We start from the raw sequence: 22,451 nt of genomic DNA on the forward strand, positions 1-22,451 counted from the left end.
AACCTTACTCTCACTTCCCTTTTATATCTTCTTAATGCTAAAAAAAACCCTTTAGAATATTTGCCGACACCTTGGTGCCCCAATGAGGACATCTGGTCCCTGTAAAACCAGTAACAAAAAAACATGCACACATACACTACACACACACACACACACACACACACACACACACACACAGGCTATAGATGATTCACCTTGTGTCTCAAGTCTCTGGAGACGTAGAGCAGTATGTCCTTAGCCACATCTGCAAAGAGCTGCTCACCTGATACCTGGAAAAGCAGAAACACATGGCACACACCTGCTGACAATCATGATTCCACCATAACATAACCTTAAGGATACCGTCATGTGATTTATATCCAGGACAGTAACTGCAGAAGGTTCTATACCCTTATTAAACACAGTATGTGTGCACAGTATGTGTGTCTGTATGCATTTGCCTGCATGTTTGCGTCCTAATTAGTTTCTGTCTCTGTTCACAGGCCACCCCAGCATACACTCATGAGAAAACTAAATAACTATGGTATTCAGATTCCAGTTCTTATTGCTACATCTTGTCCAGTGCAGTGCAAACTGCTTCAAATCTATTTGAACTTTTAAATAATGTTTTAAGTGAAAATTGGTCATAAACTGAAAACAACAAGCCATACAATTTACAATATTACCCAATTGTGATATGTGTGTATTAGCACATTCAATATCATTATGAGTGTTTGTATTAACTCTGAGGCAAAGTCTCACGTCAATGATTTTCATTGAATGGGTAATATGGGGATTAATTACTTGGATAAGAGAGACAGAATGATGGACGGATACCCTGTCAGATAAACAAAGAAGATCATACACATACACACAGCCACAGATACACACCTGGGAGGCAGTTATGTAGGCTGCAGCCAGCTGAGCCTGGTCATACAACATCTTTTCAAAGTGGGGAACATGCCAGGAGGAATCTGTGGAGTATCGATGAAAACCCTGCGGAAGAGATACATCACGAGGCATCATATACAGTATCTCACAAAAGTGAGTACACCGCTCACATTTGTCTAAATATTTAATTATATATTTTCATTTGACAACAGTGGAAAAAATGACACTTTGCTACAATGTGAGTGTACAGCTTGTATAACAGTGTAAATTTGCTGTCCCCTCAAAATAACACATCACACAGCCATTAATGTCTAAAAGTGAGTACACCCCTATGTCCAAATGTGAAAATGTCCAAATTGGGCCCAAAATTATACACTGCACTGTAGCTTTTATTATTTTGTAATGCGTATTTTTTCTATTTCGCTATGTTGCTTTTAAACTTTTTTATCTTTCCCTGTTGCTTTTATGTTTTATGTAAAGCACTTTGAATTACCTTGTTGTTGAAATGTGCTATACAAATAAACTTGCCTTGCCTTGCCTTGCATTGCCTCGCCATAGTGTCAATATTTTGTGTGGCCACCATTATTTTCCAGCACTGCCTTAACCCTCTTGGGCATGGAGTTCACCAGAGTATCACAGGTTGCCACTGGATTCCTCTTCCATTCCCTGGAGCTGGTGGATGTTTAGATCTGGAGAGATGCCTGGCCAGTCCATCACCTTTACCCACAGCTTCTTTAGCGAGGCAGTGGTCATCTTGGAGGTGAGTTTGGGGTCATTATCATGTTGTCACTAACGAGCCACATGAGACGAGAAAATGGCTAATTGGACATTTTCACTTAGGGGTGGACTCACTTTTGTTGCCAGCAGTTTAGACATTAATGGCTGTGTTATTTTGAGGGGACAGCAAATTTACACTGTTCTACAAGCTGTACACTCACTACTTTACATTGTAGCAAAGTGTATTTTCTTCAGTGTTGTCATATGAAAAGATATAATAAATAAATATTTACACAAATGTGAAGGGTGTATCCACTTTTGTGAGATACTGTATACTGTCTGAAAATAATATGCAGTTTAAATGACCTGCATACCTGATGTGAATTGTAATAGATAAACACTGCTTATCACTTAATCTGATGACAACTGTCTTTATCAATTAATTCATAACTTAGTCAATACAATATCAGAAAACAGTGAGAAATGCCCTTCTGACCTCGCAGAGGCCTAAATGAAGTCTTCAAATTGCTTTTCAATTCAAATGTGTATGAACCTGTGCCACATGGTCATGGATGCCTCCCAGCGCCATCATGCGGAGTGTGTGCAAGGCCATCTGAAGAGCCTCGACTCCTTCTGAGGTGGAGCGATTCACAGACCAGTAAGACATGAGGAACATCAGATTCACTATGGAGGAAGGGAGATGGAGGGAAAGAGAAACAGAGTCAAATGAAGTGCATTCAATAGGCCCAGTCCAAACATGTCCACTGCGGTTCTGTCTACCTGGTGTGGGGAACTTGGGAGCATCTCTAAAGCCACCATACTCCTCCTCGTAGGAATGCGCCAGCTGCTGGAAGCAGCGATTAGCAACATCTGGGGCCGGTGGGGGACTCTCTCCTGGGGTTGCAGCGACGGCAGTACCTTTCTTTAGAGCTTCAAGGATCCTGTCCCCACTGGACTCCAAAGCAGGACGGTTGTTATGCCACTGAGGATCACAAGTCATACTTGTGAATATGTAGGGATGACAAAGACTGTGCACAAGGCTGAGACCTAACTACATAACTTTAAAAAAAACAAAAAAAAACTTAAAATGCATTGTGTCAACTCAAAATCTCAAGATTTTGTCATTCTTGCATTGTAAACATACTCGCACTTGTTGATGACTTAGATGCTGTTGTGAAGCCCAGTCTTCCGCATACATACCAATTATATCTCATGAAATGAACTGTTTCAATGGGTCAAACACGGGGATAAAGAAATACATAAATCATAATTTGTAAAACTCAAAGACTAAATCAAGTTTTACCTGGTCCATGATTCTGGTGAGAACTGTTTTGAGCCCAGGTCGACTTCCATGGTCTCTAGGAGGGAAGTAGGTGCCTCCAATGAAAGGACGTAGGTCAGGGGTCAACCACACACTCATGGGCCAACCACCCCCTCCACTTGTTGCCTGTAGACATCAGCAACAACCAAGAACAATGAGAGAATATTAGTAGAGCAAAAATAAAAGGCTTGTGCGAGAAAACCGTTTGTGAGCACACACACACACCTGTACAAAGGTCATGTAAACCTTGTCCACATCAGGTCTCTCTTCTCTGTCTAATTTGATGCAGACAAAGTTGTCACTAAGGATTTTGCCAATTTCCTCATCTTCGAAAGACTCCCTCTCCATAACATGGCACCAATGGCACGTTGAGTAGCCCACTAGTGGTCAGAGAGGGAGATTTAAAGGAAACAGACGTGTCATTGTCCAGTGCAAGCACAACTACAGTAAGACAGTATGACATCATGTGAAAAGTGAGTGTTTCCATTTCCCAATTTACTGTCTCTCATATCAGAGGTATAATTTACATGCAGTAAAAAAAAATTCTCACAATGAAATTCAGAGTGACGTGTCCACAAAATGAAAACCAGGCGTAAGAGGCGCTTCTTACCTGATAAAAATATCGGTTTGTCTTCCTTCTTTGCTTTATCAAAAGCATCTTGTCCCCATGGGTACCTGGAGTAAGCATGACATCAGTTTATATACGACATCAGCTTTCAGAAATGTCTACCTCTCTTTAGCTTTAAGGCACTCACCAGTCAACAGGGTTGTGTGCATGTTGGAGCAGGTAGGGCGACCTCTCCTTGGCTAGCCTGTTGGTGTGTCTGTGAGGGGTGGATGACGGCCCTTCACCCCCTGACGCCATGTTCAGAAAGACAGATGAACTGGACACATGGACATATTTACAATTTAAGTCACTGTTTGTTGGCGGTAATGTAGAGAAATCTCCAAAAGCCAGAAATCTTACAAAAGGTTAATTCTGTGTGTCTTGAATTAAAAAAGATATCCCAAAGAGCATGACTTTTTCTTCTTTTTTTTCAAATGACACTGACAGCTATAAAATTATTGTTTTTTTGTTTTCATCAACAGCTAATTTGGAAATATGGCACCCCCTGATGGCTCTATTATTAAGCTTCATTGATGTTCAACATACCTGTCATTGACTGAAATAAAAGCACAGATGTAATTACTAATGCAACAAACGGTTGCATTCCAATTCGGTGTTCCAGTTGCAGGGCGATTATGCAGGTTTGCATTCTGGGACAGTTAACTGCAGCCATCACTATGTAATGTTATCCATAACACCTGTGCTTTTCCTGCAATGACAAGTCAAGCTGTCTGCTATCAGACAGGTGTATAGTAGTGCTGTCACACTGCAGAAAAATAACAAATACAGAAATGAAGTGGTGGAAGAAGTACTCAGATCTTTAACTTAAGAGTAAAAGTAGCAATACCACAGAGCAGAAATACTCTGTTGCAGACACTACAATTCCTGTATTCAAAATCTCAATTTCAAAAATATTAGAATCAAAATATAGTTAAAGTACAAAAAGTAAGTACTCATTTAGGCTCATTTCAGAATAATGTATATTACATTACATAACTAAAATAATTGATGATTTATATGTTCATTTTAATGTTGCAGCTGGTAAAGGTGGGGCTTATTTTTCACTTATCTGCCAGGTAGCTTGTGAATTTCACCAAGGGATCAGTTAAGTCTGGTCTTTATCCATAATAATACATCATAATTAATTTGTTGATTATATTTTTTATTATCAACCACAATCTGCAAAGTAAGAGTGACTAATGTTATCAAAATAAATGAAGCAGAGTAAAAAGTACGATATCTGCCTATGAAATGTAGAAAGGGCTGCATTTATTGCCAGTGTAACGTTAATGTTCACCACTTAAAATCCTGGATTTGACAGCGTAGAGCTAAGCTACTGTTAACTTTACTACATTAGTCTGCTATAATTAGTTTAAACCAGAATGTATACCACTAAAACTAAACTAACAAAGCAATAACACGTTGCCGACTAGCTGATCGTGAAGAAGCTTGTTCAGCAGATCCAGCTGCAGTAGTCAAGAACTGTAACTTAACTGTTATCCAATGGGACAATCATGTCGACTTCCATTTGAATATTTACAAATTTAAAGTGACTTTGCTTATAGGCAAAGGTTCCTGCCCCGGAAGACATGACTGAAAATAGTTTCGGATACATTAGACTATTTCTTGAAAGTCGGCCGAAATAGAAACGGCAAATTGACACGTATCTATTAGATTTATTTACCCAAGGGCACTTGGGGTTAGCTAGTTTACCGCTAGCAGAAGGTGGTCTTGTGTTAACGTTACCAGGCAACCGAGTTAGAAATGCTGACAAATTATTAGACATTATCTAGCTAGATGCTGCTTGGATTATGTAACTAGTTACGCCGAATTAAAAGACGAGGCATTTGGACCTTGGTTAAATGTCTGTACTCACAAGAGTATGTCTCATGGCAATAGTTAATGTTAGGGTTATTTGTTATTTGTATGATTGTGTAATGGAGTTTGGCGTGGCTCTTCTATTCGTCCTACCTCCACAATCGCTACAGTAACAGCAAAGCAAGTAAACACTTAACGAACAATTTGACGTGCCATTAATATTGTTGCTAAATCAACGCTAGGCGTGTCTGCTGCTACTTGTCAAAGTACTGCACATCTAGCATTAGCAACCCATTAGCCGTGGCGGCTTTACCTTATGTAGCAGGCCGACTGGGGATGGAGGAGCGGTAACGTTAACCTATCGCTCGGTGGTGGGTGGGGAATTCGTCTGTAGCACCTAGTGTCAATGCTGTAACCCCCCGAGTTCTGCTGTGGACTCACTGGACGACAACCTCCTATAAAAGCTGAGGTCAAAAGGCGTGCAGGATCCACGCGACTATTTTTGGACGCTGACCGACGCCATGCTAATCTTAACATCCTAATCCACTAAATTAAAGCTTAGTTACTTTAGCAAGCTAACGTTAGCTACTTTGTTGACACACACCAGCCCAAATTTCCAGGCATGAGGCGAACATTTTATTGCAGGACCAGAAATTGACACATGGTGGCGCCAACGGGCCAGGCACATTGAAAACAATCACAGTGTGTGTGGGTTCTTCCAATAATACATCATTGGTTGATGAGAGAGCAAGAGGTTGAATTTGTTGTACAGGGGAAAAAAAATCAAACACAGAATTATTATTGTAATAAAGAAAGACACAATTAAACGAGACGTGATTCCACTATCTTTTCACATGTTTAGAGACATTAAGGTTGACAACCGTTGAGACGAAGCCGTCACGAGTCACCACGTCCGAGGCGACAATGTTCATAGGTGTTTTTTCAGCTTGCTGTTTCACCCACCGCAGCAGCTTTGGCAGACTCCTTCGTATGACGTTGACAAAGTTGTCACAAAGGCGAAGGATGTACTTGAGTATCCTGGCATCATCTGGCAGAGTCAGGTTCAAGCCACACACAAAGAAACCTGCAGCCAAGAAGAAGTGGGGGGGTCATTTTTTAAAATGTCTCTGATCTTGAATCATCATTATGAGAAACTTACAGGGATCAGGAGGCCTTCCTTTTTCCAAAACCTGACGAAGTTCTGATTCAACTTCTTTGTGGTCCATACTGTTGCCATAGTAATAAGTTATTTTACTCCAGATCTCAGGTTGCAGAATCGCAGGATAATCATATGAAACTATGACATTTGTGCCTTGGTCCCAGCATTTCCTCAGGGTAGGATTGGCCTGTTTTGATACCTTGAAAGAACATAAATATATAGGCTGATAAGTGGTATAAGCTCAAGTTATTTTCATCTTAAAGCCATATAGCTTACAGTAGGTACTTTGATGATGAGATATGTTTGACTTATTGATCTCGTTAGGAAAATTCAGTATACTTTACCAGTTTGGCTCCAAACAAGGTTTTGATGAAGTTGATAAGATGGATGTGGAGGGCCTCTTCAGTAAACCCTTTGAAGTTGGATAAAGCCAGGATGAGGACTTCTTTGGGGTGCTTCTCCGCCCAGTCATTTATGACTTTGAGAATAGTCTGATCACAAGTGCAGAAGAGTAGTTTTTAATACAGTTGGCATCAAATAAATGTAGGCCTATATTCTCTGTTACACAGTCTATGGCTGTACCTCGTTGTTTTTTTTTTTGTTTTTTTTAAATCTAGGCCTACATTTAAAAGAAAAAGATTTTTTTTCATAGTAAATGCATTGTCAAATATATATACTATATGATAAAAACTAAACTGCAAACCAACAGTAAAAGTTATTCTGATCTTATTTGACCTTTTGTGGGTATGCATGATACCATATAGAGCCTGTGCATTTTTACTGTCCTTGTTTCAGGTGGTAATTTGTCCACTTTTGACAAACCTTAAGAGGGATGCTGAAATGTTTTTTTCTCAGAGATCTGACTTTACAATGTTCAGGGCTGTAGCCAGGATTTAAAGAAGGCAGAGGCCGTGATGAGTTCATGTCCCCCTTCACACACCTCAAGTCTCTAAAATGTTAGTTGAAAGTAATTCATTAGTGCTTTTATTTTTAGCTGACTGTATAGATGGGACAAGAAATGTGAGGAGTGAGAAGGATGACATGTAATAAAGATTTCTGGCAAGACTCGAATTTGGGACATTGCAATTACATCCCCAGCTTCATAATCCACTAGTACACTGGGACGACCTGCAGTCTATTTATTCAGCGTGTGTTCACTTATATTTTCTGTAATTAATTTATGTATTTATTACATAGAAGTAGTCACATATGTAGACTAAAAATGCAGAAAGCCTAAAATAATTCCTGAGAATAGTGGTGAATAATTACCCACAAAGGTTTATTTACTTCTAAATAAGTATTTATGTTTATATAATGAAAAGGGGCAATGTTCTTATGGTTCTATATGACATTTCCATCCTTACCTCCACATCAGTCTGCGTGTACAGCCCATGATAAAAGAAAAATCTAGTGGGGTCAGTGTCATTTGCCTTGCGAGCAATCCTCAGGTCAAAGTAGCGGACTCCTACATCCAGTTGCTTTGTGATGGTCTCCTCCTGCATCAGAAGTCCTTACATCACGCCGCTCTCTATTTATTACATTCAAAAGTACATTTGTTTTTGACAGGTTTTTAACACTACTTACCTGTGTGATTGCCCATTTGCGCACTATTTTACGTGCACAATAAATCTTGCTGAAACGTTTCAGACTGTCAGGTTCTATTATAGAGGAGTTGATGTCCAAGTCATAACTCATTGAGTCATGGCTACCTAGGAAATATGAAGTGCACACACACACACACACACACACACGCACACACAGTGTTTAGTGTGCTTAGTGCTAATTAGCAAATGTGAACACACTAAAACTGAGATGGTGAACGTGGTAAACATTATACCTGCTTAAAATTAGCTTAGCATGTTAGCATTGTGATTGTATGTCATGCTGACATTAGCATCTTGCTCAATGCACAGCTGTGCTTCACAGAGCATGGCTGTCGACAATCTTATAATCTTATATGTCTTAAACTAAATATGTTAATTATATATATATATAATATATATATTAATATATAAGTATTTTAAAAACCCATTGTCAAATCTGATAAAAAATACTGTCACAAAGCGCAAAAAGGGCTTTTTAAAAGTAGCTTATTAAGGTGATACATGTTTTTCACATGACAGTGAAAATAGGTTAGTTTTGATGACCTTAACCCACGCACTGTCAAAACTGGGTGCTGTGTATTAGTTTAATGCAGTAGCAATGCAGTCAGTAACATTATTTAAGCTTCATACCTGGTATGGCCAGATTAAAGAGAGGAATGTTGTGAAGTTCAGGTGGTAATTGCGACATCCAGTCACAGTATCTTGTGACTTCTCTCCTTTTGCCTTTTTCAGCAAACATTGTAATCTGAAATTCTACATAAAACAACTCAAAGTCACCCCTCAAACTCTTGCCAATGTAGTAGTTTGTGGCTATTAGATTGCCAAAAAAAAAGTATATACAAGAAGATCAAATGTTTAGAGGAACAGTACTTACCAGTTATTTCCAGCCTCTCTTGAGTTCTTTTTACTTCAGATTTGACAAGTCGTTATTGTACAAAGAACTGATTTCATCATAGAGAAGCAAGTGTATCTACTGAAGTACAACAGGTTTTTTCACCAGGAAGCCCATTGTATGAGGAACTAAAAATAGACTGGAATGTCAGAGGAAGATGAAATGGCATTCTGTTTAAACTTCCTCATACCATCAGTGTGCTCTTAAGGCCAATAGATAGATATAGCAAGTAATCATGAGAAACTTCGGTCCTTAAATGTGATCTTTAAATCAGTGGACTAAAATAATATAAGTGCTTTTAAAGACATGTACAATTGTATCCATGTATATAGGCTAACATTTAAAACATGATTAGAATCACAAAATGGATGGAAGCTGTTTGCTCAACAGGTACTACCAGGGGCACTCCACTTATTATCACGTCTGAAGTTCTATGTTTAAATCTCGCAAAGACCACTGAGCAATGAGATGAGGTTGACAGTGTCACGTAGTCCAGTATCTAGTGCTCTGTGTTATAAGGAAAATTGTGATTATACCTTCACTATAACTCAAAATACATGCCATCTTATGTATCTTAAATATATGTAGCATAGCCACCATGTCATTGTCTTGAATGTAATGGGTTGGAACATAATCCTTCTTACCATCATGTATACATACTTAACTTTTACTTTTTAAGTGCTGATTCCAAACTCACTAAGCCCTTCTTCCCTTAGTTGGTGCACCTTTAAAGCTTTCTGTTCTCAAAAAATATGCTATTAATGAATTAATTTTCAATTTTTTTGAAAGTTGTCATTAGCAGATTTTATCAGTTGCAGCTACCCAGCTAATAAAGCAAACATAAGCATAAGTTCCTTGAATGCTTGAAAGTTTTTATCTCCTGCTGACTTTCTACAATTTCCAGATGACTAATTTCCAAATGAGAATCTTGTAAAAAAGAGTCTTAAATATACATGCAGACAAATCCAAAGCTTCCAAAAGCCAGAGCATGCTTTTGACCATAGGTTATTTTGTTGTACATGAATGAATGACAAGTAGCTCACTGTGGCAAATGTTAGCTAATGCAAGCAAACTTAGTTTGCTTACTTTATGGCTACTTCTGCCACTTTTACACTATATTTTAGTATTTACCAAAATAAGCCATAATTGCTTGTGGCCACAGAGTAGACTCACCTGTATGCAAACTAATCATTATTCAACATACTATAGATTTATTGTGCAGGGGCACAGGTTGGAGGAGAAATAAACTGGAACATTCTGCAACCTTATGAACATACAGTAGAGCTATTTACAAAAATGTAAAGTTATTCTCTTATGTGTTTTGTATGAAGCACATTCACATCAAAGGCTGTGTTGCGTTGAGTTTATATCTTATATGAGATGTAAACAGTAGTAGCTAATCATTGCCAATGATAAAGAACCGTGTCTATTTGTTGTGCAATTTGACAAAACTCCAGTAAAATTGACTTAACTCTTTTTATTGAATTTGAGGACATTTTTATCATTTATAGGATCAAGATTTGAGTCTCAGGGATTACACATCATTACAGTAGCACTGAAAAAACCATGCATGTTGTAAATCTTACTATCACACTAAGATGTACATATGATTGTGGCATGGCTCTTGGGAGAGGTGACTTCAGGTTGATTATCTAGCCTTGGCCAGACCCACCATATTCTGGGCTCTGTTGAAGATGGAATAGTACTGTCTGATGAAGACATCACCCAGGATCCACAGGTTGTCACCTCCGTTGCCAAGGCCAGTACGGCAGCCGTAGTATTGAGACTGTGGGAGGGATTTAGAAGAAGAATTTAGATGGAGGGGAACTATAGTGAGATGAGACAACAGAAAGTCTGGCAGGGAAACAAACACTTACCTGACGGACGTAGGCAGAGGCTGGGAGGGTGAATTCCTGTCCGTGGATGTGGAAGGTCAAATCAGGCATTTGGCCAACGCTGTTACAGTTGACAACATACTGAGGCAAAGAGAGAGAGAGAAGAAAGTTAAAGATAAAGGAATTTGGTTAAATTAATCAACATTCAGCTGAAGCAATAGAATTCAATCCACCAACTCATCTTTCTTGGCACTTACATCTCCGTTCTGGCTGGTAGCTCCCAAAGCACTGTTGATGTTGCTTATGCTGCTCTGAGGTCCAACAATCAGAGAAGTGCCTGTGTCCACGATAGCCTGACAACCACCATTGCAAGCCACAACTTGACCATTGACAGTAACACTGAAAGAGATGTGCAGTACAGCATGCATCAGGCAGATATTAAACAATTGTGCCTGCAATATCGCTTGGATACATTTCTGAGGACCTGTGATGCTGTATCCGTGGCTTTACCTGTCTACTGTGATCTGCCAGTACAGGTCTCTGGAGAGGGGAATCCAGGTGATGGGGCCATAATAGTGGTTGGGGTCAACACCACCGAAGGTCACCACACTGCCTTGCTGAGAGTTTCTACAAAGGAAAGCAAAATCTTATTGATAAACTGACTAGAAACTGCTGCTGTCCAAGCCTCGGTAAAAATGTGTATAGTAACAGTTTGGTCCAGAAACATTCCCCTTTCTCTAGATAGGATAGTGCAGAGGTATGGCTGTCCTTACGAGCTCAGGTACACAGAGAAGATGTCCTCATTGACCAGGCCCTCAGTCATCATGTTGTCGAAGACGGGTGTAGCGCCGGAAGCGGACAGGCTTGGGTATGCCAGGCCCAAGATACCATCAGCACGCATGTACTGCATGAAGGGAGCCTCAGTCTGGCTCAAGCCAAAGATCTGGTTGGTCACAGCAAGTCCACCGACCTGACAGACAGACACAAAGACAGTGCTGGGATTGATGACTGTCCCAAATTACAGCGGGCTCTTTTAAATTGTAATCTCCTTCATCCCCTTCATTTGCCTTTTCTATTTTAATGACATTTTTGGCTGCAACAAATATGACCATGACCGTGCAGGGCAAAAGTGTTAAAGAATACAGGTATATCTTTGCCTTGAACACAGTGAGACAAAGTAATAATCCCACCACAGAAAAAACTGTGAATAGTTATTCATTTTCCAGTTTGAAGTAATACTATTTATTTCTCACTGTCACAGTGTCGTATCCAAGGAAGCCAGTCATGCTGCCGGTGCCATACTGGATTCTGAGAGGATTGCCATTGTTTCTGTAGGTACTGCTGGTGGTAGGGTTAAACCTTTTATGGTTGCCTGGAAGGTACACATGACAAGAGTTGTTTGCTGATATCGTATTTATAATAACAATGTTTTTGATGCAAATGACAGTGAAAACAGTAAGAAAACTAAGAAATGAATGAAGTTAAGTAGCTGAAACACGCTGTAAATCAAATGTTCCTTCATGCAATTTAACAAAGTAAATTACAAAGCAAAATTGCTTTAAAGTGAGATTTAAAACTACAAGTTTACAGCTACCTTTTGTTTTTTAGCTGGCTTGAGTAGATTGGGTAGGTAGGTGTCATGCCTAAACCCTGCCCTTAACCAAAATCTCTCCTCAGCTTAACTGTTAAACCTTACAATCATTTCTGAAGCTAACAAACAAGCACTGTCAAATATTAATGTTGAAAATACCTCCAAATAAAATAAATATGATGACAAAAATTTCTGAAAATGGCTACCAAACCTTTGTTTAACATTTGTCTATTAAATGTGTGGAGGTGTATATATGCATGTATGGTTTTACATACTGCAGGCTGCACTGCTGCAGTAGATGGAGGGCACCCACAGGTTAGATGAGCCGCTGTCAAAGATGACCCTGAAGGACTGAGGAGGGGTTCCAATGGAGATGACTCCATAGTAAGACAGCTGGAGAGCAAGAGGAGATGATTGATGAGCAAAACGAGCCATTTCTCAAAGTGCTGTTCATCTATCTGGTCAAGCTTTAGCAGCTGTTACTCACATCAGCATCGTTGGTCATGCCCTCGTTGCCCACTGCAAAGCGATGGTCATACTTGGCCATGGGGTTGAATGGGTACCTGAGCCTGAACTCTTCCCATAGACCCTGCTCCTCCAGGTACTCCCTGGCTGTCTTACCCTTCTCCAGAGGGACCCTAGGATTCAACAAAGGGAGCAACTTATTGTTTCCCCTCCATTCAGCTGCATTTGTATGCCTTTTATTCCCTTTCACTATTTATCCATTAGGAAACATGACTCATGACATTCTCCTGACCCAGCTGCATTAACTCAAAATCAGATTTACTCAGTGCATACAAACAGGCCCAATACTTGTTCTTTAAGTGTCATATGTCTGCAGTTATTTCAGATGAGGTAATGAAGTTTAGGTAGTAGATAAAAATATAAATCGAAAGGAAAGTGGAGTGATAGAGTGCTGCGGCTTACTTACTGGACGAGGCACTCAGACAGTGCCACCATGGCACACACGACAAAGGCCCACTTCATTGTCTCGGATCTGCTGTCAGCTGTGTTGGAAAATGAATTTCAGTCGGGCAGAATCAAGCAAGCAATCAATCAAGAATCAAGGTCGCTGTACAAAACGACCAAAACTGGAAATCTGCAATAGCAATGTAGCAGGTCTATGATGCTGTGGTATACTCACCTTTAGACTCTAAAACCTGAGTGCCTAAAGACAGACAGGCATTCTCTTTTATACAGGTGGACTGATACTTTACCTTTACACAATGATAAGGCAATGAACACACAAAAGTGATAAGTATAGATAAGTAATGGACAAAGTAATTGTTGACCTCAAGACAATGTCAATTATGTGATTAAAGGAAAGAACATAAACCTTTGGAGAAAGCTTGCACAACTGCAGCATAGTATAATATTTGTGTTCATGTTGAATGTGCTAACTGACAAACTAGATTGCAACGGTTCTCTTCGCAAGGTCAAAAGGTGATGCAAAATGACGATCAGGATAAATTCACAGCTGTGGTACATAAAAAACACTTTTAGTGTTTAATATTAACTTTTGTCGTGCATGTACATACCCCATACTCAATTACTTGACGATTAAATCTGTGTTTAAATAATAATATTTTGATATTTGCCATCATTTTGCAAGTATGTCATGTATATATTGTACAGCACTAAAACCAAACCAACATACTACTACATGTAACTACATATCATCAAAATTTTAAAGCATTTTCCATGTATGTTAAAGTCAAACGTGTAAGAGGTGGATGAGCAAGAGAGAGGAAGAGTGTGAATATGGACAGAAATGTTGACATGATATAAAAACTATTTTGGTCATCAAGCCTAATGTTCAGCTACCATTCTGTGGTTTATGAGTGCAGTGTATGAACTACACTGCAGGCTGGAGTCTCTGACACACAGACAGATCTGTGTTATACATGTTCATCTCCTCTATGAAACAACCTCAATGCGCTGCATTAATAGGTCGTGGCTCTCTCTCTGTCTCTCCCTCCTCAACCCCCTTAGAGCCCATGCATTAGTTCCTGTTGTGTACTGTGGTTGCTGTGGCTGTTTTGACATAGACCAATAAGTATGACATCATTATATAGACTGACCTTTTCTCTGTGTCCCTGTGTTGGGGAGACCATGCTTTTCGCCAGGAGCCATATTTCTTTGGCATGTTAGAATATTCTAACTAGCAGTAAATTAAAGGTTAAGGTCATAGCTATAAATAAATATGTTGTAATGTATGCAAATGTCTTCTAAAATTGATGATTAAAGTAATTTTGTGCATTTGTGTCCACTTGCCCCATCACGGGGTGGGGCAGGGCCCCACATTTGATCTTGAATAGGGCCCCCATATGCTTAAGACTGCCACTGGACTAACACCACAGTCACCTTTGTATGTGGGTCTTGGCAATAACAGTGTTTTTCACTACACTATCACTTATATCAAGGTCTTTTCCTTTAGATAGGTAATAATATGAATTACTGCTGATAAAATATTCATAGAGTTGTGTTATCATATTAACCAAACACATTAATAGAAACACAAGTGCACACAGTACTGTTATAGTAGAACATAAAAAAATAAATTAAATGTTTGAAGAAATTAAACGTAAACCAAATGTCCACTTGTCTTTATTCATCAGTAGAGTAAAATATCCTGAGTCTCTTACAAATGTATAAAAGCATATAACTGCATTTACATGTATGCAATATCATAATGAACAATATTATCATCAGAGAAGTAGGCAACAGTGAACTTTACTAAAGTTTGTCATTTTAGGCTTATTAACTCAGGGTTTCTGTTGTAATTATTACTGGGGATTAAAAAAAAGACTTGCAAGTGCATTTCTTCTTGTGCAGGTACATGCATTTAATAGGAGTTAAATACTTTGTAGTAAAGGAAATCCATGCACACTCCTTAGCATACAAGACATTTATTTTAAAAGACCTCCTACTGTCATGTCCAAGGCTCAATCCCATTTCACCCTTTGCCCCTACCACTTACCCCTCCGTTTTGCATTTTCACGGCTAGGGGTAGGGTGTCCCGATTCTTGTTGCGATAGAGTGCTAAAGCGAACGGGTAGGGCTAGATAGCCCTCAAAACAGAGATTTTTCAGACGCACACTCCAAATGAAGGGCTACGAGAAAGGTCTCAGAATACAAGTATTTTCTTAATATAATTTATGATAACCATGGTTATTCTTATTTTAATGCCATTTTTAATGTAATATGGTGATTTTCTCCAAAACAATTTTTTAAAAATCGCTAGCTCAGCCGCTAGCATGTTGTCTCATTAACATAACATAACATAACATTACCATGAGAGAGATTACCACAGCGGAGGACGACATATTGTTGTCAATCGTTGTCATGGAGAAATCCTGTGAAAATTCATGTCAGAACCATCGTCGACTATTGATGACGTCTTGGGTTTCCTGAAGGGTTGTTCCGTTGTGTAGAGGAATACTTCAACCCTATGTTGTAACTCTGTTTTTAGGGCCAAGGGGTACACTTGAAAATAGAATGTAGGGGCAAGGGGTGAAATGGTACTGAGCCCAAGTGTAGTGTGCTAAAATCTCCTTTTCTATGTGAAATATTTAGTGAAGCTACAGAGATCCAGTGAGAACAGGATCTGTCAACTAAGTTTACTTCCAGCATAGGCAAACATGGTTAGTCTTGCTCAGTCTCTGATCCTTCAGAGATCCAAGCCTTCCTCTTCACAGGGACTCCATCACTAAAAGGCTTTCCTACCCCTTCATCACTTCTGGGTCTAGTTTTACTGAATGCAACATTTTCTCTTCCATTGCCACATGGACCACTTCCACCTCGGGTCAGGAAGATCCTCTTTGCTGCATCAGCTGAGTGAGAGCTCCCAGAATGCCAAGCTCTTCTCCTGGGGAACCTGTCAAATCCAGGAGAACCTGCAGGATACAAACCACAAATTCCAGATGCAAGCTTGGCTGCTTCAGAAGTATGGTTGTTGCTAGATGCTTGAGGGTAGAATGGTACTAATTCGGACTCGGAGGAGGTGCTACGTGTACGGGGAAAGATGCTGACTGATACAGGTGAGTAGTGAAGCGTGGAGTGAGAGAAAGAAAACGAGGATGGAAGGGAGACTTGTGGCTTGGGGTGAAGAAGACCTATCTTTGTGTCTCTAACTTCTGCTGTTTCCCTTCCTTCTCTTTCCAGTTCCTTTGGCTTTGCCGACTCTTTGAATCTTTCAGCACCTTTGATCTTGTTACTGATCCACCCCTTCCTTCTTCGTATCTGAGCCTCTTCTAGTTTCATTTCCAGGTTGTGAACGTCCTCAGTTATCTGATTGACCTGATCAAAACGAGATAGTAGTGCACTGACACAGGGCAGCAGGCGGTCCAGGTAGGGCTGGACGTCAAACCCAGGCTCTGACACTGACAAGTCCTCAGACCTCGTGGAGAGAGACGAAGACGGTGGACGGGGGGATGACAATGATGAGGACAGGGAAGGAGAGCGGACAGAGGTTGGGGTGGAAGACAGGGTTGAAAGATGGGATTCCTGTGAGGACCTGGAAGGGGGGATGTCCATACCTTCGAACTTCACCCTGTGCCTGAACTAAAAAGGTAAAGAAATTTGTGGAATCAGTAACATGAATTGACTGCGAAAGTTTCTCATTTGTAAAACACCACAACTAATGCACTACCTACTTCTTTAGCTTTGGTGAGTCCCATCCAAAGCTTGAGTCTTTTGATAAAAAACTCCACCATCTCATAGTCCTGGGGTTCAATGTTCGGATGGTGCAGCTCAGCCTGCTCCGCCCTTAAGGACAAGACAATAGTTAGCAATGAAACCCACCATTATTTACCCTTAAAAAACTCCTTTTTGAAGTTAGCAATATGTTAGCAATAGCGCTTTCATTTCAGCATTTTCATTGGCAACATTACGATTTTACATCTGATGTTCAGCATTCTTTTGAGTACAGTCGGCAGCTTGTAGGCCTGTTCTACACTCAGACTAGGCTATGTCGACATTTTTTTAGCATTCCTAGTGGCCGCTAGGAATGGTGATGTCTGTCGGTCCACTTTGATCCAGACTGAAATATCTCAACTATGTGATAGAGTCCCTTGACAGTTTGTTCAGATATCCATGGTGTCAAGATGATGAACCCTAAAGATTTTGGTGATCCCCAGACATTTCTAATTAAGTCAATAGGTCACTTATTTACATTTATTCATTCAGCTGACACTTTTATCCAAAGCGACTTTCAATTGCTATATATGTCAGAGGTCGCACGCCTCTGGAGCAACTAGGAGTTAGGTGTCTTGCTCAGGTACACATTAGTGGATGTATTACAGTTGGGAGTTGAACCCGGGTCTCCCACACCAATTATCCACTTCATGTATCCAGTGAGACACTGTATATCAAGATCTACTGGATGGATTTTGTACAGATATTCATGGCTCTCAGAGGATGTAGTCTTGTGACTTTGGTAAACCTTTTGGTGATCCCCTGTTTTCTCCAAAGCCACCTTTGTAGTTTTGATTGAAATATCCCAACCACTATTGGATGGACTGATGTAGACATTCACGTCCCCCACAGGATGAATTGTAATCAGTTTGGTGACCCATTCACAGAGCACCATCTGTTCAGCAAACTTTAATTTGTCCAACTGGTTTATGACCAAATACCAGCAAATCGAATGTGATTTCTATCTGCTGCACTCAGTGTTTACAGGCAAACAAGAACGTGAACAAGGTACACATTTCACCTGCTTGGCACCAGTATGTTAGCATTGTCGGGATCATGTTAGCATGCTGATTTAAGTATTTAGCTGAAAGCGCCACATTGCCCAAGTACAGCCTCACAGAGCTGCTGGCGTGGCTGTAGACTTTTCCTGTTCCTGTTCCTCTAAATGAGAATGCTTTCTATTTCAGTCAGGATGTCATAGACAGCATCCTGACTGGAAACATCACAAATTGGCATGGGATGTGCAAGGCCCAGGACCGCAGGGCTCTGCAGCGGGTAAAACTGCAGTAACTACAGTATTTCCCGTGCATCAGTGATGTCGGGTACTGCACCCACCCCAGCACAGCCTGTTCACCCTGCTGCCTTCTGGGAAGAGATATAGAAGTTTCTGCTGCCATGTCACCAGACTGCAGAGAAGCTTCTTCCCCCAAGCTATCAGATCTTTTCCTCCTAAGCACTGCTCCATTGAATATATTATATTGTTTATTTCTGTCCAGCATTTTTATGATTGCTTTTGTATTACTGTTTATAGTTTGCTACGTAGTAGAAGGCAGTTAAGTAACTTCATTTCATTTTACAACCTGTTGCAACGTGACAAATAAACTTGTACTTTTTGCGTGCACCACTTCCCAGCTTTTGAAGACAACTCAAATGCTGAAAATGACTTGGACCTGCCTTAAAGTTCACACAACACCAATTAAGTTTACCACTGGTAATATTTTGTACCTGTATGTACGGATGAGAACCGCTCCACAAAGTTTGGCAAATAGCCAAACACCTCCCCCCATCAGTAGTAGCCCATAGAGAGGCCCAAGGACTGGGTGAACCCTGCATAATCTTTGGAGAGCCAACCGGCCGCGCAGGATGGAGAGCACTGAGACACCGGTCTGATGTACCGACAGGAAACCTTCAACTGAATGGGAGAAGAGCTGAAACAAAGACAGAGGAATATCAAATACATTTCTTTTGTACAAAATTTAGATTCAGCTGAATCTATTAGTACCGTGTTTCCTAGGTGAGTACAGAGCAGCAGCAGCAGCAGCAGTAGGACAGTCAGAGCCCACAGCTCCCTCCAGGCTCTCTGCAGAACTCTGCCCATCCCCACCCACCACCGCACAAACCTCAAGGTTCCCAGCAGCTGGAACGCACAGTAATGGAAATGAGTATATATTCAATAGAGTGTGAAAACTGTGGACCAATATAGAGTTGTTTAAAGATGAAACCTTCCTTTACCTTAAGAACAAGTAGAGTTAGCAGGACAGCCGCACACTGAGAACACCTCTGTGCCAGAAGGGCAGCGCTGTGGAAGTAGAGGAACTTGTCTCGTTGGGACCGAAGCTAAATGGCACATAGTCTTCAGGTTATTGTAAGGTCATCATAACACACAGAATAGTAATTTTTTACTGTGACAGCAGTAATACTCTTTGGTCAAGAATGGGCTCATTAGGCAAACATATAACAGGAGCCTGCTCAGACGTCACTCATGTAGGAGGTAATCTCAATGGAAGTTTTCTGTTTTCATCCCTTACCTTGGTAAGACAGAAAGTAGCCTGGGATAGGAAGCAGAGCTGCAGGATAGCTGTTGTCAGGGACAACAAGGCCAGGAGAAGCTGGAACCAGTGTCTGCATTGACGCAGGTCCTGGCCACGCTTAGTAGTCATGGACCACAGTTCTCCAAACAAGATTAGGAGAGCAGAGATGAGAAGAAGAACCTGCAGCATAAAGTGGATTTTATCAATTAAATAATTTTCTTATTTTAAGAATACGTATTGCTCCTAATTTCTATACTTTATATATTTGAAAGGATTACAGTGCTTGTTACCGTAAGTGCCACCTGCAGGTCCAGTCCAGAGAGGGATGAAGGAATGAGGAAGGGATAGATGGAGAGACAGGGGGTGACTCTCTGTGTCTGAGCCCACTGTAGTTGTACAGACACACACACAAATAAACCAGACTCCCTGTGGTAGTGCGTGAAGCTGATAGAAAGCATTTTACACCTGGGATGAAAAAAAAGATAGTTTAGATATTTAAAAATATTTCTTCTTAATAAATATCAACAGATATGGTAAGGTATGAAACCCAATATATAATCAATGTATCTTGAAAAGTATAGATTTCATCACTACAATGGAGGGTTAAAATTATGCAAACAAATCACATCAGAAGATTCAGCATCATTTGCAAAATATGCAAAATACTTTGGTTATCTAGATGAGAAAATCATCATCTCTTATTGCTCCAATTGTTCCCAGAAGAAAGACTGTTGCATTGTTTTAATGGTGTGCAACGCCTCATTATTTTCAAGAGGAATTCACTCTGTTCTTGCTCTCAGAGGAATTAACAATTTCAGACTGATGGTGTTAATAAATGTCTTGGAGAGGCTGTCTCCTTGCCCTTAAAAATCCACTTACTGTTTCTTACTCCAGTCTGCCATGTGCAGGTCAGCCAGGAGCTGCCGTGTTGTTAAACTGCTATTTCCCCAAAAGACACTTGCCAGAGGACTGAGAGCATGTGTGTACTCCAGTCGTGGCAATCCAACGAGGCGTAGTGGAAGGTTTTGGTGTATGTGTGGTCCTAAGGTGTGGTTGATCCACTGCTCTGCATCTGACCAGCTGGATGAAGAGAGAATGGACATAAGTTTCAGTTTCAGGATACTAAAGGACATTACCCACCCCAGCCACACCCTGTTATATGTTATATATGCAGCCTTCTGGGAAAAGATATAGCAGTTAATGCTGCCGCACCACCAGACTGCAGGCAGCATTTTCCCCCAAGCTTTCAGACTCTTAAACTCAAATTCATCCTCATTTCTGTTTACCAAATTGAACATTGTATTACTGTTTATTGTCTGCTACATAGCAGGGAAGAGAGCTACAAACTCAATTTCACATTACAACCTATTGTAATGTGAATAAATCTACCTTGTACCTTGTGTGTGTAGGTGTGTGTGTGTATCAGTCCTCAGCTAATTTCGCATCCTACTGGACCGATCAGCCTAATATTTTTTTGTGAACACTTCTGACTGTATGTTCAAGGACCTCTCATGGTTGTGGTGATTCACAATGTTCACAAAAACTCTATTTCATTGACTTCTGGCTCCACACCCCTCTTAAACCAGCTGGTAGAGGTCGCAAGTCATCAACAGCTGCTTCAGTGTGGAGTCTTGTTTCTTTTAGGAATGACTTACTTGGCGGTCACATTGGTTTGTTGGATTCGTTTGTTGGCATTTTCTCTTTGAAATCTTATTTCGCTGGTGTATAATTTTTAGGGGGTTTGTCTCAACATAGCCTGTGTAATCTGAATCTTACACCTTGATCATGTAACCTATATATTGTCTCCCCTTCATTCTACCAGCCCTGCTCTGTTTACAGCACACACGCCCCCAAACTCACCTGGCAGGCATCTGCACTCTACTGAGTGCACTCTTCTAGTTTTAACCTGTTATCTCAATTTCTTCCCTCTTATTGAATCACAAATTCCTTGTTTAACCTCCTGACCTGTAGTCTTCGTTAATCTAGATCGTATTTGTTTGGTACCATCGTTTTGAAAAGTGTTCCATTACAACACATTTTTTTACCTACACAGAAGAGAAAGGCAGGAAACATGGGGATGAAAGAGGGGAAATGGCATCTAAAAATCAAACCACGTGTGGAGCTGTTACTTCCCATAAAATGGTGTGAGGTGACAGCACATCTGTGATATGTGGTTGATTGCTATCTGTAGATAATAAGTACTCGCATCACTTGTGATGACCTGATTTTGTCTCTGTTGTCTACAGACAGCAAAGGCAGGACTGCTAGCAAGGAAAAGCAGACTACTGCCCAGGGCCCCCAGATCCTATCTATGGGTCCTGTCATAGTGCGTCAAGTGTATGGTAATTTAATTATTTGCACACTTTTTTACATGAATTTTGAACCATAATATCAACTAAGCCAGGCCCTGCCGTATTTACATGTAGAGGAGGCCCAATATAATATTTGTGATCATATTTCAAACAGGTTAATCTGACCATGAAGTTAGAAAACCTCACTGTGTGTGTAGATATATATATATATATTTATACATAAACTGTATATATTCAATTATACATTTACATACATTGTATATATTCAATTATACATTTACATACATTGTATATATTCAATTATAAATTTTAATGTAAATAATACAGTCGCAAGTGCCAACACGTGTTCTATCAGAACACCCAGAGCTCTAATTGGAACACCCAGGGTTCTATCAGAACAGCCAGAGTTCTGTGACCTCACGCTGTGTCAGTGTTCCCTCCTGCAGACTGATCCAGAAGTTCAGTTTAGACCTGCTTCTCCACAGTGAACACTACAGAG

The 22,451-nt window shown here is 40.3% G+C and overlaps 4 protein-coding genes across 8 annotated transcripts in view; all 4 read right to left on the reverse strand.

The window, feature by feature from the left end:
* spata20 (spermatogenesis associated 20) overlaps nucleotides 1-5,951 on the reverse strand; it is a 57,283-nt gene extending 51,332 nt beyond the window's left edge. Inside the window, exons 1-10 of one of the 5 annotated variants that reach the window (XM_046069450.1) lie at nucleotides 5,647-5,763; nucleotides 4,062-4,224; nucleotides 3,664-3,792; nucleotides 3,519-3,583; nucleotides 3,134-3,288; nucleotides 2,891-3,034; nucleotides 2,368-2,569; nucleotides 2,141-2,271; nucleotides 871-975; nucleotides 195-269 (exon numbers count right to left, since the gene is read on the reverse strand). In XM_046069450.1, coding sequence (XP_045925406.1) covers nucleotides 195-269; nucleotides 871-975; nucleotides 2,141-2,271; nucleotides 2,368-2,569; nucleotides 2,891-3,034; nucleotides 3,134-3,288; nucleotides 3,519-3,583; nucleotides 3,664-3,773 — 987 coding nt within the window. In that variant the 5' untranslated portion in view covers nucleotides 3,774-3,792; nucleotides 4,062-4,224; nucleotides 5,647-5,763. Of the gene's footprint in view, nucleotides 1-194; nucleotides 270-870; nucleotides 976-2,140; nucleotides 2,272-2,367; nucleotides 2,570-2,890; nucleotides 3,035-3,133; nucleotides 3,289-3,518; nucleotides 3,584-3,663; nucleotides 3,793-4,061; nucleotides 4,225-5,009; nucleotides 5,132-5,199; nucleotides 5,219-5,646 lie in introns of those variants that run through there. The other 4 variants (XM_046069449.1, XM_046069452.1, XM_046069451.1 and 1 more) reach the window with 4 other exon arrangements.
* A 14-nt stretch (nucleotides 5,952-5,965) lies between these two features.
* LOC123983264 (PI-PLC X domain-containing protein 1-like) lies at nucleotides 5,966-8,996 on the reverse strand. Its single transcript, XM_046069454.1, has 7 exons — nucleotides 8,971-8,996; nucleotides 8,727-8,849; nucleotides 8,077-8,201; nucleotides 7,857-7,988; nucleotides 6,837-6,983; nucleotides 6,493-6,691; nucleotides 5,966-6,417 (listed from the first exon to the last, which is right to left on the reverse strand). The coding sequence occupies exons 2-7, from the start codon at nucleotides 8,833-8,835 to the stop codon at nucleotides 6,176-6,178; spliced, it is 954 nt and encodes a 317-aa protein (XP_045925410.1). The 5' UTR covers nucleotides 8,836-8,849; nucleotides 8,971-8,996; the 3' UTR covers nucleotides 5,966-6,175.
* A 1,512-nt stretch (nucleotides 8,997-10,508) lies between these two features.
* On the reverse strand, nucleotides 10,509-13,474 carry LOC123982893 (pepsin A-like). Its single transcript, XM_046068847.1, has 9 exons — nucleotides 13,346-13,474; nucleotides 12,902-13,052; nucleotides 12,690-12,807; nucleotides 12,077-12,195; nucleotides 11,597-11,793; nucleotides 11,334-11,450; nucleotides 11,081-11,222; nucleotides 10,866-10,964; nucleotides 10,509-10,774 (listed from the first exon to the last, which is right to left on the reverse strand). The coding sequence occupies exons 1-9, from the start codon at nucleotides 13,399-13,401 to the stop codon at nucleotides 10,637-10,639; spliced, it is 1,137 nt and encodes a 378-aa protein (XP_045924803.1). The 5' UTR covers nucleotides 13,402-13,474; the 3' UTR covers nucleotides 10,509-10,636.
* A 1,833-nt stretch (nucleotides 13,475-15,307) lies between these two features.
* The window catches only part of pkd1b (polycystic kidney disease 1b), a 58,954-nt gene continuing 51,810 nt past the window's right edge, over nucleotides 15,308-22,451 (reverse strand). The window contains exons 34-40 of the mRNA XM_046069278.1: nucleotides 20,520-20,720; nucleotides 19,931-20,105; nucleotides 19,638-19,820; nucleotides 19,112-19,289; nucleotides 18,835-19,021; nucleotides 17,070-17,181; nucleotides 15,308-16,977 (exon numbers count right to left, since the gene is read on the reverse strand). Coding sequence (XP_045925234.1) covers nucleotides 16,060-16,977; nucleotides 17,070-17,181; nucleotides 18,835-19,021; nucleotides 19,112-19,289; nucleotides 19,638-19,820; nucleotides 19,931-20,105; nucleotides 20,520-20,720 — 1,954 coding nt within the window. The 3' untranslated portion in view covers nucleotides 15,308-16,059. The remainder of the gene's footprint in view (nucleotides 16,978-17,069; nucleotides 17,182-18,834; nucleotides 19,022-19,111; nucleotides 19,290-19,637; nucleotides 19,821-19,930; nucleotides 20,106-20,519; nucleotides 20,721-22,451) is intronic.

Source organism: Micropterus dolomieu, linkage group LG14 (genome assembly GCF_021292245.1).
Source record: "Micropterus dolomieu isolate WLL.071019.BEF.003 ecotype Adirondacks linkage group LG14, ASM2129224v1, whole genome shotgun sequence".
Lineage (NCBI taxonomy): Eukaryota > Metazoa > Chordata > Actinopteri > Centrarchiformes > Centrarchidae > Micropterus > Micropterus dolomieu.